Below are 17,782 nucleotides of genomic sequence, written 5' to 3' on the forward strand. Positions count from 1 at the left end.
ATGCAAGTGAAGGAACCACACATATTGGAGGAACTTTCCTGGGTTCCTTTCTCTGCAATAGCTCCGTCTTTTCAGAAAATACTCAAGCTGTTCATGTGATGCCAACGTGAATGTGAATTGATTTTTTTGATAGTGATCCAAATAATCTGGCCTACATGTGACAGGCATCTCTTAGATCATTCCATTTATAATCTGAATTTTTAATGTGTGTGTGTGTGTAAATATATATATAAACTGATATGATGAATATATTTGAAATGGGCAACATGGGCTTCTTTTACTGCACCTGCAAACCAACACTTTGCTCTTTCTAGTTCCAAACGCTGGCAAAGACAGAGATGGCATTTGCAAATCATGGGGTCAGCATCACTTTGAAACATTTGACGGCATCTATTATTACTTCCCGGGAAACTGTTCATACATTTTTGTGAAAGACTGCAGTGATCCAGAGCCTCAATACACTGTGTGGGTAAGATTGGGAATTTGGCTTGAGAAGGAAGTAAAAACAGAATAAAAAATAAGTACAACATTTCTTTCCACTTTCTTTAATTCCTCTGTAGTTGCTCTGCACAGATTGTAATGTTTTTTATTGAAATATGTATATCTGCTTTTCAAGACAACTCATACAGGCATAGCTGGTGTTGATGCCCAGGTTTAAGAGAGAAACATGTATGCTTCTGTGTCTGATCTCTGTGCATGGTATTTGTGCTTGTGAGTTCTGACTAGGGATGTGGGAAAAATTTGATTTGATTAGCAAAGCTACCTAATTTACACTTTCCGAAGCAACACATGAAGCAAAAACTAACCATCCTTAACAGTTCACAGTGCGCTGAATTGTGCAGTGCAGTTTCCCAGCTGAGTCCTGGGTATAAAAATGCTTATACAAGAGTAAAGCATGTGTTGAAATGAATATATTAGTGAAAACAACATGAAAATGTGTTACATTACAGGAAATAGTTATGCAAACGTTTGTATATTAAGCAAAATTGCACATAGGCATGTGTATATTAGAGGAGGATGTGGGTGGTGCTGTGGTCTAAATGTCTGAGCCTCTTGGGCTTGCCAATCAGAAGGTCAGCAGTTTGAACCCCTCGACAGGGTAAGCTCCCGTTGCTTTGTCCCTGCTTCTACCAACCTAGCAGTTTGAACGCATACCAGTGCAAGTAGATAAATAGGTACCACTGCGGCGGGAAGGCCCTTTCCACCTGGCCTAGGGGGCGGGGCCACACCCACCAGCCCCACAAAAGAGGCTCCTCATGAGGCCAGAGGAATATCGCCCGGCTATTGTTTTATTGATTTAGTATGCTGTAAACCGCTTTGAGATTTTTATTAGAAATATAAAGCAGAAAGAAAATTTAAAAATATAATAAAATAAGGTAAATGGCATTTCCGTGCACTCTGACTTCCGTCACGGTGTTCTGTTGCACCAGAAGTGGTTTAGGCATGCTGGACACATGACCTGGAAAGCTGTCTGTGGACAAAGCTGGCTCCCTCTGCCTGAAATGAGATGAGTGCCACACCTCACAGTCACCTTTGATGGGACTTAACCATCCCTGGGGTCCTTTTCCTTTTTACCTTATATTAGAGGAAATATGCAGTCAAATGCTCATGAATTTTCACAAAGACTTGAAAAAAAGGCAAACTGATGTGGAAATAATGGGGAACTGAATTTAAGATTGGAAAATGAGAGAAACCAAAACTGATAGATTCATTCATCCTTAGTTCAGACACATATGCTTATGGTACCAGTGTTTAGACATGAGATTGAAAAGGATTCCTCACAATTAAGGGAAAGAGGCAGAAGACAGATCACATGCTTGTGACCTGAGTTTTCCTCTAAAGTCCATAGAAGTAGGGGTACGATTCTTCAGCTGCATTGTGATGTAGCTGAAATGATGCATTTGTATTTTGTACTTGGATATTTGTACAAAAAAATATGGGGTAAAAAGCTGCCCAAAGTATTATTTGGGGTAAAGTTTATTATTCTTATTTCATTTTATAATGTATATAAAGCAGAGAGAACAATTATAACAACAGACAAATATTAAAAGATGAAAACCCAAACTATGAAATAGGCACGGAGAATGAGTAGTTAGATGCACATGAGTTAAAATTGCCCAAAGTATTATTGGTCCCAGTTCTTGGTCTTTTTTGGAAAACAAGGTGAGCTGCTTGCAGATACTGGGCAAAATAATGTATTTGTTACTCATGTAAATCTATTTCTCTCCCTTTAAGATTAACAACAGCCCAAGTTGTGTTGGTTCAGTGTATTCTTGTTTGCGGTCAATCAGCTTGTTCTTTGCAAATCAGGAGGAAATAATCATATTGCGGCATGAAGTAAGAAAGGGCAGGATCAGGTAAACAGTCCAGAAGTTTTTATCTAAAGATGTTTTAAAATCAGATATAAAGTATTGCGATAACGCTTAGGGAAATAATGTACCCTAATACAGCTCTATTACAGGTCCAGTGTGAAAAAAACTTTGATGTAGGAAATAAAGATTGATTTGGAGTATAAAAACATTGCCTCCCCCCTGCCCCACTGTAATGTCATTAAATCAATATGGGGAATAATATGAGCTCACATTAATTTATCTAAAGTGATAATTTATGTTTGAATGATGTAGAAAGTATAATTAAAATCAAGAATTTCAATGGTACATTTTGATTGTACAGTGGCCCAATTTGTGAACTACTGAAAGCTGTAGTTAATGGTTTGCTGTGAATGCACCAATCTCATTCCCTTTGCTCCTCTTCAGTCACATGCAAGAGAAAAAAGCCATGGTTCCTGCCTTAACATTAGGTCTGAACTGAAAATTGTGCTTTGTTTTACTCAAACTGCAATCAGTAAGCCAAGAACAAATGTTGGCTTTAAATCATGGTTTGTTGGGAGTGAAACAAACGACAACCACTGGTTTGGATGTAACACTAAGCCAAGGACCATAGTTTGCTACTCCTATGTGAGAGTGAGAATTTGGATGAGTAAAGTGGTTGAGATCAGCACATTCATTGTAAGCTATGGTTTACTGTGCTGTGAGCAAGGCCTCACAGCACAGTAAACCAAGGTCTGTTGAAAACCTTCAGTGCTGCCAGGTATATGTTGACAAGGAAATATCCTATAATAGTGGATATCTGATTTTAATTTTTTATATAGTTTTTATTGTATGGTTTTATGTATCAAATGAGTAAAAAGACAACATGAAATGCACTTGACTTGCACTTTTTGAAGTGAAACTTCTTCTGCTTCCCCAGATTGAGATTGCCCCAAACAATTGGAAACGTTTTCATTGAAAGATTAGCAGATTATATTCTGGTGAAAACTACCTTTGGCTTTTCCCTAGCTTGGGATGGAAGCTCTGGGATTTACATCAAACTGACTGAAGAACACCAGGGGAAAACATGTGGCTTGTGTGGAAACTATAACAGCAACTCATCGGACGATCTTGTAATACAAAATAGTAAGCAGATAGCCGAGTCAGATAATTTGTGAATGCAACCCTCATGGATCCTAGCCTCTTACAAGTGTAAGGCAACACTGCAAGGATATTGTACAGTGGTACCTCTACATACGTTCACCTCCGGTTACGTATCCTTTGGGATAGGTGCATGGCAAACCTGGAAGTATTTTTTTGAGTTTTGCCATGCACGCGCATGCACAGAAGCAGCACCTCCAGATATGAACACCTTGGGATCCAGCCGGAGCTCCGGAATGGATCCCATGCGCAACCGGAGGTACCACTGTATTGTGAACTGTAGTTATCCTTTTTTTCAAGTTTTGTTTGGGGCAAAATGTCAATACGTTTATATAATGCTTATGCATGTTCAAAGTACACAATATCATTTTTTCTTGCTGCAATCCTTACAATAACCTTGGAAGGAAGGCCAGTGGTGTTAGCCTTGTATTACAACATAGGGGGCCGATGTTGAGAGACTGACTTGCATAAGGTCATCTAGTAAGTTTATTGCAGACATGAGCTTCATGCTGGTTGTCTCTCAGTTGGGAGCCATTGATGCTTTGCCGAGTGATAACAAGATGCTTTCATATCAGCTCTGCGGTGTACCCATAATTCAGAGCAAACTAGATATGATGACAGAAGCCAACTGAGTGGAGGCAGTGATGACTACCAACTTGGATGACTTTTAAAGAGAATTAGACAAATTCCTGAAGGACAAGGCTACCTATGGCTACTGGCCATATTGGCTATGTTCTGCCTCCACAGTTGGGGGCAGTAAATGCTTCTGAATCCCAGTTACTGTTAACCATGGTCTTGTGCCTGGAACTTGCTTGCTGGTTTCCTACACGCATCTGGTTGGCCACTATCAGAATAGGATACTAAGCGAGAGGGGCCATTTGCCAGATCCAGTAGGCTCTTCTTATGAGTAGACCAAGTGAAAATAATGGACCTAAGTTAGTCATCTCCAATCATTTCAATGAGTCTACTCTGTGGATACAACCTCATGTGGTTATTTATTTATTTTTATCATGGCCACCAGTATGCCGTAAATGCCTTGTTGTGTGAGATATGTTACGAAGGTTTAATGAGCTCAGGTCAAGGGTGCTTCCAGACAAGCACATGGTGTCTGGAAATTGCAATCATTTCCATGACCGATAAATGTAGGAAATATTTATATGCATAAATGGACGACTATTTTAATACTATCTACAGCAGGCTTCCTCAAACTCGGCCTTCCAGATGTTTTTGGCCTACAACTCCCATGATACCTAGCAAGCAGGACAAGTGGTCAGGGATGATGGGAATTGTAGTCTCAAAACATCTGGAGGGCCGAGTTTGAGGAAGCCTGATCTACAGTATATGCATTCGCACGATGCTAGCCATATGTCATTTACTCTTGTGGGAAATTGTGTTGTTTAATAGGTGACTATAAGGAGGATATTGCTAAATTTGCTAACAGTTGGTCTGTGCAAACTCCAGATGATGCAGCTTGTGTAGCTATTGCCTCTGATTTTCCTAGTCCATGCTACATTGACACAGAATTTTATGAGGTAAGCTGACTAGATTGCTGTTTTTATAGAGTGGCCTCTAGGATATTTGTTTTTTTGGCCTTTGGTTCTGAGAACACTGGATAGCAGAAATCTCATTGAAGAAAAATTTGCCGTTTTCTGATGCTCCTGCAGCCTCTTGAAAGCTTCTCAGGGGGTTAGAAGACACTGTGAGTGGGGTGTGGAGGCTTATAGCATGTACCTTCATGTATGCTTAGGGGTAGGGGAAACTCCAATACTGATTTGTGGAGGGGTCACAAGAGAGAAATCCAGTTGCGTAGTGGAAGTCCTTATGCTAGTGGGATGAGATCACTGGATACAGCCCATGGGCACTGGTAAATAGGTTGGGTCAAGAAGTTTAATCTGATTATCAGCAGTTCAGTGTGGGACGATCCTTAATTCTTTTTTGATTTTAAAGAAATGTGAAGAAGTTAGAAGAGCTGTACTTTTGGTATGCTCTCCTGCAAGTGCATACACGGCATAGAATAGAGTTCATTTTATTGCCAAATTAAATTATGATTTAATTTTCATAATTACTTAAAGAATGAAGAGTTCCTCAGGGGGATGTTCTCTCTTTCTTTATCACTGAACCTGGGAGATATTTTGCCAGTTCAACACAGTTGGGAAGGGACAAGCATTAGAAACACAATATAGGACAACAGAGGGGTTATAGCAGAAATTGTACGGGTCTCAGGGAGAGTTAAAAAGTGACCTTGGGATGGGGGGTGGGGAAAGCTCATGCTTATTTTATGAAACACATGAATTAATAATCAGCTATATTCTTTTTTTTGCACAGAACATATACTTCAAGTGCCAAATAATCTTGCAGTTCCCTTTTCTCAGCTGCCACCAAAGCATAGATCCTTACCCCTATATTTCCAGCTGTATGAATGACCTTTGTAGGTAAGCAGAGTAAAAGCTCCCCCCCGCCCCATTTCTTTTTTGTATTGTCCCCAATTGGGTGGTGTGTTGCGTTTTCACCATTGTTGTTTCTTTGCCTTGTAAGTGATTTTCTCTATTCTTAAGAACCTGGAACAGTTCAAAATGTCAAAGTCAGCTAGAATAGAGGTAGGCAAACTTCCTGCCCCATTATCTCCCATTAGTTTAGCCAGGAAATAAGCTGACTTACTTACCTAGAAACTGTCTGTAGCTCCATTGGAAGCCAAGCCAGATACACTTAATTTTCACAGGGACAGCTCTTCACAGTAGCCTCTTGCAGAGCAACATCTTTGTTGATTTGTTAGGAGACTGCAAAAACTATAAAAAACTTTCTGTGGGCAGCTCCATAAACACAAAACAATGCAGTGTTTAAGTGGTGCCCCATTTCCCCAGCTTGTCAAAGGACTTTAGCTTGGGCATTTCTAATGCTCAACTCTTGTTTGAGACGAACACTATCTAGCCCATAAAGCTTGTTTCTATGCCCAGGCCCAGCAAACCTTTTTGACATCTCTTCACCGGTATCATTACTTATTTTCCCTAATGAACATTTGTGAAAACTAAGGATGGTACAAGTACAGAAAACTTTCAGATTTTTTTATTTTATTTTTTGCAGGTGGGGGTGGGTTCATTAACCAGGCTTGGGCTATTTGTGAAAGTGAATTCTTGCTCTGTGGCGGACTGCAGGAAGCAGCTTATAGAATGGCAGTTTATCTATGCCAAGGCATGTAGTTGGTGAGATTCATTTAATTGGATTATCTGTGGTAAGGTGAGGAGAGTGAGGGTAAGGAAACAGCATAATGGAGTTTGACATGGTGACTTTATAATAAGGGATTTCAAGCCACCAGCATGCATACCATGTGATAGATCATTATATTAAACATAAAACTACTAGAAGCTGGAACATCTGCAGGAAGGTAGATTTCATTTTCATTTCAGTGTCTTTGGCACGGATTCCAACTTCTGTTTTCTGTTTTGTGAACATAATGGACCTGTGTTCACAGAGCAGGGCTTTGCCACCTATGCACCCCACTAAGAGCCCTGAAAATGTACTCCTGAGGATTGAGGGACATCTGCTGTAGCAGGAAGGGGTTATTGCTGAAAACTGAATCCTAGCTTGTATTATATCAATTTTCTTACAAAGTTACGATAATCCTACACATATAGTTTGAAGATTACAGATTTAATCAGTAAGGGTTTGTTTTTGTTTTTTCAGAGAGGACGATGATGAAACTTACTGCCGAGCGGTGACAGAGTATGCTCGATCATGTTCACATGCAGGCTACCCAGTGCGAGACTGGAGGGATGATTTTCCAGCATGTAGTAAGTCTGGTGGGTCTAAACTGCAGAGCCTAGGGCTTGCTGATCAGAAGGTCAGCGGTTCAAATCCCTGCGATGGGGTGAGCTCCCGTTGCTCGGTCCCTGCTCCTGCCAACCTAGTAGTTCGAAAGCATGTCAAAGTGCAAGTAGATAAACAGGTACCACTCTGGCAGGAAGGTAAACGGTGTTTCTGTGCACTGCTCTGGTTTGCCAGAAGCTGCTTTGTCATGCTGGCCACATGATCCGGAAGCTGTCTGCAGACAAACACCGGCTCCCTCAGCCAGCAAAGCGAGATGAGCACAGCAACCCCAGAGTCGTCCACAACTGGACTTAACGGTCAGGGGTCCCTTTACCTTTACCTAGTACTTTAATATTAGGTCAGCCAAACAATAGCTTCAGTGTGTCAATCAGTGTTAAAGATGTTTGTTGGACCAACCTAATACCACTGAGAAATTTCCACTGCAGCAACCCAATGGTATGGATGGCACATTGCAGCCATTCAGAGTGGAAACAAGAACAATTTTAAGTAATTGCTTTCATATTTTTGGATTTTGACTACTTGGTATGGGTAATAGAGCTGTTTCAATATCCTGTCAAAGCAGATGTGTATTCTACATTACATTCATATAAATATTTATGTAAAATATATATGTACCACCATTCTTCATACTAGATTTCAGGGTTATTTACATTCATTCTCTCTCTCTCTCTCTCTCTCTCTCTCTCTCTCTCTCTCTCCTGGTTCCTATAAATGTACATGTCTACAACTCCAGATTCCTCTTGCTATGAATGTGCCTATGAAGGTCCTACCCGAAGATGTTTGCTAAATTTAGGATACTAGTAATTAGTTACAGTACTATTAAAACACTGTAGAACAATACTTTGTGGGTAGTATCCAATGCTAGTCTCAAGGTAGACCCACTGAAGTTGATGAACACAACTAACTAGTGGCGTAGCGTGGGTTGTCAGCACCCGGGGCAAGGCAAGTAATTTGTGCCCCCTAACCCGGTAGGGGCAGAGAGCTGCAAGTGCGAGCGCCCCCCCCCAGATGTTGCGCCCGGTGTGGCCGGCCCCCCTGCACCCCCCATGCTACGCCACTGCAACTAACATAGGATCATTAATCTGCTGGGTTTGTGCAATATGCCTCCTTATCTAAATGCAATGACCAGGATCATAGCAATGTTTTGAACTTCTTGTATTTTAGATGATAAGTGTGAAGATAATTTTATCCATCGGGATTGTATTAGCTGTTGTCCCCCAACCTGCACTTTTGAGAAAGATTGTCTTGGCAGTAATCTTCATTGCTTAGATGGATGCTACTGTCCTGATGGTAAGCAAGCTACTTTTTCCAATTACTTTATTTGAATGTTAAAACCACTCTGCTCACAACAGAAGTGTGTTTTAATGGGGACACTCGTTTTGACCAGCATCTTCTGAAGTTCCCATTGATTTCTGGGTTGTATGTACAGAAGAACCTGTAGAGTTCTGTGTAAAGATAGTCAGAACCTCAGGAAAGTGTATGTTCATTTCTATATATCTTTTTTCCCTTCCCAAATCTTGCTATATACTGTTTTGTGTATTGTTTTAAAAAGGTACTGAATACTTTACAACTCTGGGTCAATGTGAAGGCTCACCAAACATGTGAATGGCAGATATAGATATACAAGTAAAGAATGCTATTTGAGAGTTGTCAGTGACCAATACTGACAACTCTCAAATAGCATTCTTTACTGCTACAAATACTGTAGCAGTATTTGTTGTCACTTAATAGGATGGTTTTGTTGTCTGTACAGAAGTTATCAATTTTAGGCCATAGTCTATTCTAGACGTGTACATATACGCTGTGAATTGGTGCAGATGTATCAATGAGGTCTCTTGAGCCTGGTTCATTGATAGGGAATAAACTGACAGGCTGTGGACTTCTTTCTCTATTTACTACCATTGCTACTTATCATCACCATCACCATCATCATTTCATTTGTATGTCACCTTTCCATAGTTACATAATCACAAGCATAACCAAAGTAGTCATAAAAAATAAAACCAAAAAGCATATAACCAAATTTAACTATTTCCACATAAATCATAAAATCTAAAAATAGGGATACTAAAAATTGATATCAACAACAGCAACAAAATCCCCTAAACCATACTCTCAGTGTTCATGGTGTCATCAGCCTCAACAGCGGTTAAGGATTAAATGGCAGTGTTGATATAATCCTTAACCACAGTTGAGTATTAATGCTCTGTTGCATCCTAACCATGGTTGAGAAAACATGGTTTTAAACCGTGAAGTCCAGAGAAGGCCTTATCAACATCCCTCCCTAAACTCCACCTGCTGAACATCTTTGCTACATAGTGAATGGCAGGAGATTTTATCTATAATAGTGATAACATAAATGGTATTTTTTTATAACCTTAGGTCTCATAATGGACAATGGAACTTGCATTTCCCTCTCTGATTGCCCATGTGTTTATCATGGGACAGCATTTCCTGTTGGCTCAAAAATTGAGCAAGAATGTAGTAACTGGTATGTAGGCATTACTTCTATTATCTCTGTCTTGTGTCTGAATACCTTTAATTACCTTACTTTAAAGCATTTGCCTTGTTGTGCTATTATTGTGGGAGTTTTAATAGTTGCATTTATATAGTAAATATCAAAAGGGTTACAATGTTTTCTCTCAGCATTCTATTTTGTTAACATATTGTCTATTTTGTTTTAGTATTTGTATTGGTGGAATTTGGAACTGCACTGAACATGATTGCCCAGGTAATTTATTTTTTCTTTGTTTTTGTAAGATATTTTTTTGTTTACTTTGTATTAATATATTTAAATGTTGGTACCTTAATACAAAATATATTGTAAACCTCTGAACCACTAGCAGTGAAATCTTATACATCTACTCAATTCCATCGAATTCAGTGGGCGATATCCAACTAAATATTTAACTGTTCTTGCCTTAAGCTGAATGTTCAATCGTTGGTGATTCCCATTTCACAACTTTCGATGGTCGCCATTACACCTTCCTTGGGATTTGTCAGTACATTCTGGTGAAGGGCACCGGGAAAGACAAATTCACAATTACTGTAGAGAAAACTCCATGCGGTCAGGTAAGGTCATGCTTAAAATAAAATTCTATGCTGATATATAAATACCTACACCACTGGAGCCAATTAATAAATTAAGAGGATTAGCAATAATAAATCATTCTTTTTTTCTTAATATTGAGTGTCTACCTGATCATAACCTGGATTCCATTTCAGTCGTAAGTATTGCCTTTTTGTAAAGCCAATTGCGCCTTTTACTGAGATTAAGTCTACAGAGCTTTTCATTCACGCATGATTACACAAGCATCTACATATTTGGTTACAGTCTGAGCAGGTGTCTTAGGCAGATAAATGCTCTTGGTGACAGGGCTGAACAGGTTTGATATACTGCCAGCCAGATAAGAGGCATTTTGAAACTGACTGAGATATTTATTTGATATTTTATAAGCTCTCTTGTTTTTTTTTTTGGGGGGGGGAACAATAAATCTGAGAGCTCACAGAATATTAAAATATTAATGATAGGGCATTTCAACCGCTGGCTAGTTAAATCCAGAATGCTGCAGCATCAATCTCTTCCTCTTATGTATGAAACCATTCTTTGAGTTTAATATGTGTAGCTCAAGGTTAGCCAACAAGACATCGTCCAGATGTTGCGGGTTAATAACTCCCATTAGCCCCAGCCAGTATGGCCAATGGTCAATGATGGGAGTTGTGGTACAACAAAACTCTAGAGGGTGCTGCTGCATTCCATGAGTATAATTAATTCATTTATTATCTCTAAAGTTATTTTTAATGGTATATTGCAGCTTTTTCCTCTAGGCCTGGTGTAGTGGATAGAATGCTAGATTGGGGAGCCCAGGGTTCAAATTCCCACTCAGCCATGTAGCTCACTAGGTGACCTTGGGTTGGTTACTACCTCTCAGTTTAAGTTACTTTCAGGGTCGTTGAGAGGATGAAATGGGCAGCAGGAGGAAAAAGAACATTGCCCTCTTCCTTGGAGGACGGCCTAATAAAAATGGAATGTTGCTCAAAATGGAATGAAATGAATGGAATGCAATTTAGGAAATACTTGTCTATATTTTTCCTTTCCTTGTGGTCCCCGTTGCCCTGCCTTCCTGGGCCCATTCAGAATCTTGAACATGTCTGCATTCAGTCTATAACACTAGTTCTTGAAGATGACTTGAACAAGCAAGTGACTCTGAACCGAGGTGGTGAAGTTCAGTATAGCTCTTCCAATCAGGGTTTGAACCTAAATGGTAAGACATTTATTATAATACCCTTCTATTAAGGTTCTTATTGTTCCTTTTCTAGCCAGTCTGTTTCAATGAAGATATACAATTTTTACATTAATCTCTCTCTCTCTCTGTGTTTTCTCATGCCTGGCACAGAAGATGAGTTAAATAATTGTGTGGTTTTTTTTTTTTTTAATGAAGTGTTATCAGTTGATATGAATCAGGGTTTCCAGCTCCAGAAAACTCTTTTTCAGTTTGGGAACTGAGGAATCGTCCAAATTAAATAACTGAAGGCATTGATAGATTAGTATACAGGACTTCATTCATCATGTGACTTGAATTAGCTAGTTGGCCCACATCTCTGGAATTCTATATGTGAAAGCAAAAACGCATGAAACGAAGCATGTTTTATAGCCCTAAGCCTGATCTTGTTACAGTTAATTGATATATTATGCTTTTGGCCTTGAATGATTAGCATACACATTTCACTCATCATGTGAACCGAATTAGGTAGTTGGCCCACATCCCTCAGGTTCTGTATGTGAAACAGAATACATACGAAACGAAGCACGTTTTATAGGCTTCTCTTGTCACGGTTAATTGATATCTCATGCTTTGGGCACCTTGTCAGGAGGCTCCTCTCTGGAAGTATTTTAAACTTCTTTCACTCTTGTATATGGTATATACAAAATAGCTGCAAGGGACTATTCTATCTAAAGTGTCTGTCACTTGAGGCTGAATAAACCACAAAGCCCTCCTGGATAACTTGTCACTCAATCCCTCTCAGTTTCCCACCTTGAGAAGGCTCCAAAGGGGTTTGGAGAAGGTCGTCATCTTTTCAGTTCTTTTTGTTTGCTTGTTTGCTTTTAGTTAAACGGAATAATAGCGGCAGAGTTCTCTATATAAAAAAATGCTCTTTTTTTTAAAAAAATCATTTTTTAAAGAGTTGACATTATGAAGATGGAATTACAGTTTCTTCCATATAGGTTAAAAATAACATCTCTCTGTTTTGATACTATATTAGCTTGTGTTATCAAAAGAATGCAGTCTCGTACCTCTGGACAATGATTTAATGTTGTTTGGGGAATTACCCCACCTTCTGTTACGTGTAGGGTATGCTGAGGTGCAGAATCTGTCTTCATTGTTTGTGCAGCTGAAAACTAAATTTGGTTTAAGAATTCAGTTTGCTAAAGATGGCGAGAGAGTGTATATTCAACTCAGTGCTGCTTGGAAAAGGAGGACTTTGGGTCTATGTGGAACATATAATGGAAACTTGAGAGATGATTTTCTGTAAGTTTGACTTCTACTGTTACTTCATTATTCATTTAGTTAGCCCATAAGCAAAACTCAACCCATATGTAAAACCTGAGTAATGATGTGTATTAAATCCAGATATACAAAATATTAACCAACATATAGAATAGATAGCACTACACTTTATTAGATAAAGCTTAGCTACTCAGTCAAGCCAAATGATCAGTCACTAGAGCTTTTCTGGATATTTTTTATGCTTGGCTAATCTACTGAATTATGTAACTGTATAAAAGCAACCCAACATGATTCTGTATACCCTTGTTGTAAGTTCTTGCCACGTGGTGACCAGCAAGCATCAAGGAAATGCTCTCAGGTGATCCTGAAAGTTCAGCAGAGCAAAAGGCAAGATGTATAAGCCTATTTAAGTAGCTCTCAAATACAGTGGTACCTCGGGTTACATACACTTCAGGTTACATAAGCTTCAGGTTACAGATTCCACTAACGCAGAAATAGTACCTCGGGTTAAGAACTTTGCTTTAGGATGAGAACAGAAATCGTGCGGTGGTGGCGCAGCAGCAGCAGTAGCCCCCATTAGCTAAAATGGTGCTTCAGGTTAAGAACAGTTTCAGGTTAAGAACGGACCCCAGAACGAATTAAGTACCTAACCAGAGGTACCACTGTAGTTTAAAAGGCAAACCTAGCAGCTTGCACTGTTCTCAGAAGACTACAGGTGACCAATGGTCAAATGTTACTTTAGTGAGGAGAAAAGAGCCCCAAATTAAGTTTTCAGACATGTGAGCATCTTCTATGCTCACACTCTTCCACTTGTGCATGCCTCCCATCATTCCTGCCCTGCAGACATGCTGGCTAGAGCTGATGGGAACTGGAGTTCCACATCTGGAGGGAGTCCATTTGCCTACCCTAGGTGATGTCAGGGCAAATAGTTTATTCCCAGTGACAGGCATTTTCTCTTGGCCTGTCTGGTTCTTCTGCCTAATCACTCTCATTTTCCTCCTCAGATCTCCAGCAGGAATGATCGAAGGGACCCCACAGCTCCATGCCAATGCATGGAAGGTTTCATCAGCATGCCATGTGCCCGTCAACATCCCCGTGGTTGATCCTTGTAACATTAACCAACAAAATGGTGCACTTTTACTTGGGGGTTTTGATGTAGATTTATCATAATAGCGTTCTTAGATCCCAGTTCTTTTCCTGTGTCTGAACTTTATTGTCTCCTACAGATGATTTTGGGCTGTTTCTTTAATCTGCCATTTAGATTCAGAACAATCTTTCTGGTAAAGGCAAATCTCTCTCCTGTTTGTTTAAACCCCATTGATTTCAATGGCTAGCATATACACCTAGCTTCCTGGAATGGTGCTCATTAAGGTCAGTGGGATGAGGGCTGTGCATGTATATTTGCATGCATTATGTTTTGGCTAGCCTGTAGTTTTGGTGTAGTGTTATCAAACTTGGCTACTTACTTTTCACAGAGTGCTTTAAATAGTATGAGTACTGCTATGAGCCAAATGTTGCTTTCCCTTAGTTGGGTATGCATCCCAGTGTGATCTCCTCAATCAAGAACTCTTTGCTCCATGTCATGTCTACATCAGCCCAGGATTATACTACCAGCGGTGCCGCTTTGATGCTTGCAAATGTGGGAGCAGCTGTTTGTGCAGTGCTCTTGCACACTATACTTACCTATGCAGCAAGCACGGAGTTACTGTTGACTTCAGATCTCATGTCTCATACTGTGGTGAGTCACTGAACTGTGAATTATTATTATTTTTAAAATTGAAGCATTACTAGGATACATGCATTCTTAAAAACAAAAAACCCCCAAACCCTCAGACTGCTTGTTTCCAAATCTGCCTGGATTAGTAACCCCATACTGAACATTAAGCAGATCTGGCCTGTTCTTTAATGTCTGAATTCCTCTGCTCCTTGATTAAGCCGGTAAGATGGAACAGGTACTAGCCTGGTCCTGGGGGGTAACTGAGAATTTACCAGCCTTTCTCGGTTTGCTAAGAAGCAAGTGATTTAATGCATCACAAAACCAGCCAGATGCATCTATATGTTTAGAAGGGGAAAAAACTACATGCAAGTTTGAAATGCTCTTCTACAATCTTCACCTGAAATTTAGAATCTTACTATTGGCCGATTAACCCTGACCATAATATATAGCTGGAAATAAATATACAGCATTGGCGACAGATGACAACTGCAGTGTTTGGGCCAGTTAAGGTAGGGGGAGGTAGTCACTGATGTATTAGGGTCCTGAGCCACATAAGGCTTTATAGGTCAAACCCAGCGCTTTGACATATTGAGCCCAGAAACTAATTGGTAGACAGGGCTGTCAGGCAAGGATTGGTGTTGTGTGCTCAGACCATCTTGTCCTGGTGAGCAACCTGGTTGCTAAATTCTGCACTAGCTGCAGTTTCCAAACTGTCTTCAAATGCAGGTTACCAGAGGAAGTAACCTGGCCAAGGAACAGTCTGACCCCCTCCTTTGGTAATCCTCACAGAACTCTAGCCCACTGGTTGCCACTAATTTGATTTTGAATTGATTTTAAAATGAATTGATTTTAGAATGCTGTGTTACTTTTATTGTTGTTAGTCACTCTGAGCCTGGCTTCAGCTGGGGAAGGCAGGATATAAATAAATTATTATTATTATTATTATTATTATTATTATTATTATTATTATTAAAGCATAGACAATAGATGTAAGGCTGCTCCTGTCCAGATAGAGGTGTAGCCACCAGATGAAGGCAGTCTACACCACTGAGGCCTCCTGAAGCTCAAATGACAGTGATGGCCCCAGAAGTACTCCAAGCTATGTACCTGCTCCTTCAGAGGGAATGTAACCTCATCCAGAACAGGCCTCATCCCATCCATCCAGTCTAAGAACAACCCACTAACAGCACCTCTTGTGTGAATTAAGCTTCAGGTTATTGGCTCTCATCCAGTGCAGTACTGAGACAATACATCAATCTAGCATCAGTCCACTGCCACACCTGCAGGTTTAGCTAACTGGACCAGTGGTCAGGGATGATGGGAGTTGTAGTCCCAAAACAACTGGAGGGCCGAGTTTGCCTATGCCTTGTGTAGATGTTAAACAATATGAGGAATAAATCAAACCTTGCAGAACCCCCAACTGAAGGTTCCACTCACCAGGCACCACCTTCTGAATACAAGCATCCAAGTAGGACTGGAATCACCACAGAGCAGTGCCAACTGAGACAGCCACTCCATATTAATGTTTAGAGGAATTAAAAAACAGTCTTGTTGACCTAGGCAGTTGAGAACAGAAATACATTATCAGCAGCTTTGACATTATTAGTTTTATGGATATTCATTTGGTGTTTGTGTGTTTAAGGTTTAAATTTTATTGCTTTTATTGTTTTGTTTCTGTTTTTTGGAAGTAAGGGTCAGCTAAAAAACTAATAAATAATGCTAAAGAGAAAGTGGGTTTTGTTAAAGTGTAGCAGTGCATCTTGATGTCTGGGCCTGACATTCTGACATTCGGACAATACATTGTTTATCTGTAGCATTAATGTGCAGAAGTGGTATGCTGTACCACCAGTGCTCCTCTTTCTGTGAGCATTCCTGTTCCTCCCTCTCATTTTTGGATGCTTGCGATCATGATTGTGCTGAAGGATGTAATTGCCCTGATGGAAAATACTTTGAAGAATCTATCAACTTTTGTGTGCCAATGTAAGCCATTTTAAATTTATTTAATTGCATTTTAAAAAGAAGCAAACACATCCTAGTTCTAGCTTTCAGAATATTTTTCCTAATTATTGTGCAAATTGTAGACTTGAAATGGATGGACTTCCTCATCTTCTTATTATAGATTGACTGATGTAATGTGGATGACAGGCAAAGCCCATCTCTGCAACTAATAGCAACTGTAACCTGGAAGAATATTGCTTCCTCAAATTCCTTGCTCAGCCAGGTTCTGAGCATGAACAAAACTTTAATACTTGCTGAGGGCCAAAATCTATGCTATTCTGTATTCTGGTTCTGAACACACCGTACATTTAAAGCATATTCTCCACCAGCAAATAATCTTGAGCTTTATCTGAAATTTATCCCCTTTAGAGCTACAGTTCCCAGGATTCTTAAGTGGAGGGGGGGGGCTAGAATGTGTTTTAAATGAATGGTGTGTACACACACAGAAGGTTCAAGGTATTTTGGCAGAAAACCAAAGCACCTTTCTCTCAGCTTGGTAAAAGTATAATCAAATGAGTGACAGGTTGCTACCTTTTCATGGAAATCTTTCCCCTGAGACGGGACATTTCATGTTGTCTAATCACAGGGTCTGTCATGTCTGCTCTAAAGACACATTCCTATAGTTGAACTAGTTCTTGGTTTAACAACATTTCATTGGCTGTTAGTTTCCCAAGCATGCATGCAAGTAACATTTGACTGAACCACCAATCAGTAGTTGTATTAAAGCCAATAATATCCTTGAGAACAGAAAGGAAACCTCCTTTCTCTAGAACTTAAGGATACACACACACAAAATCAAATATTTATAGTTCTAGTATAATCTGAAGGAAAATTTGTACTGTTGATATTAATGAGCAAGTCAGTGATGACTTCAAAGGATATTCCTATTGTCATAATTAGGATATGATGTATGAATTATACATCACCTTCTGTTCTGTAATACTATATTATAACTGAATTCATAAGCTTTCTTTTATTAGGGTTAGTTGCCGATGCCACTATAAAGGCAGAAGTTTTCAGCCTGGAGAAATTCTACCCACACCATCAGGCTCATGGTAAGAACCAACTCTAAGAGTTTTTTTTTAAAAAAAATAAATAAATAAAAATAATTCATTCAAATTTACAGAGGGGCTAGATTTGCAAGCCGACACTTGTACATATTGTTTTGGATGTGCGGTTCTCAGTACATGACCAGTTGTTTCTGGAGCTGCTTTACTTATATTTAAATTTTAATAGCCTTTTCCCAAATTAGTCTTGTATGC

General features: G+C 39.6%; 1 protein-coding gene across 1 annotated transcript in view; it reads left to right on the plus strand.

Moving 5' to 3' along the window:
• The window catches only part of OTOGL (otogelin like), an 85,442-nt gene that overhangs the window by 8,611 nt on the left and 59,049 nt on the right, over nucleotides 1-17,782 (plus strand). Inside the window, exons 5-20 of the mRNA XM_053406571.1 lie at nucleotides 315-469; nucleotides 2,236-2,357; nucleotides 3,250-3,455; nucleotides 4,875-5,002; nucleotides 5,796-5,902; nucleotides 7,152-7,258; nucleotides 8,460-8,585; nucleotides 9,678-9,786; nucleotides 9,980-10,026; nucleotides 10,222-10,367; nucleotides 11,434-11,560; nucleotides 12,649-12,826; nucleotides 13,810-13,934; nucleotides 14,334-14,543; nucleotides 16,337-16,502; nucleotides 17,501-17,575. Coding sequence (XP_053262546.1) covers nucleotides 315-469; nucleotides 2,236-2,357; nucleotides 3,250-3,455; nucleotides 4,875-5,002; nucleotides 5,796-5,902; nucleotides 7,152-7,258; nucleotides 8,460-8,585; nucleotides 9,678-9,786; nucleotides 9,980-10,026; nucleotides 10,222-10,367; nucleotides 11,434-11,560; nucleotides 12,649-12,826; nucleotides 13,810-13,934; nucleotides 14,334-14,543; nucleotides 16,337-16,502; nucleotides 17,501-17,575 — 2,134 coding nt within the window. The remainder of the gene's footprint in view (nucleotides 1-314; nucleotides 470-2,235; nucleotides 2,358-3,249; nucleotides 3,456-4,874; nucleotides 5,003-5,795; nucleotides 5,903-7,151; nucleotides 7,259-8,459; nucleotides 8,586-9,677; nucleotides 9,787-9,979; nucleotides 10,027-10,221; nucleotides 10,368-11,433; nucleotides 11,561-12,648; nucleotides 12,827-13,809; nucleotides 13,935-14,333; nucleotides 14,544-16,336; nucleotides 16,503-17,500; nucleotides 17,576-17,782) is intronic.

Source organism: Podarcis raffonei, chromosome 10 (genome assembly GCF_027172205.1).
Source record: "Podarcis raffonei isolate rPodRaf1 chromosome 10, rPodRaf1.pri, whole genome shotgun sequence".
Lineage (NCBI taxonomy): Eukaryota > Metazoa > Chordata > Lepidosauria > Squamata > Lacertidae > Podarcis > Podarcis raffonei.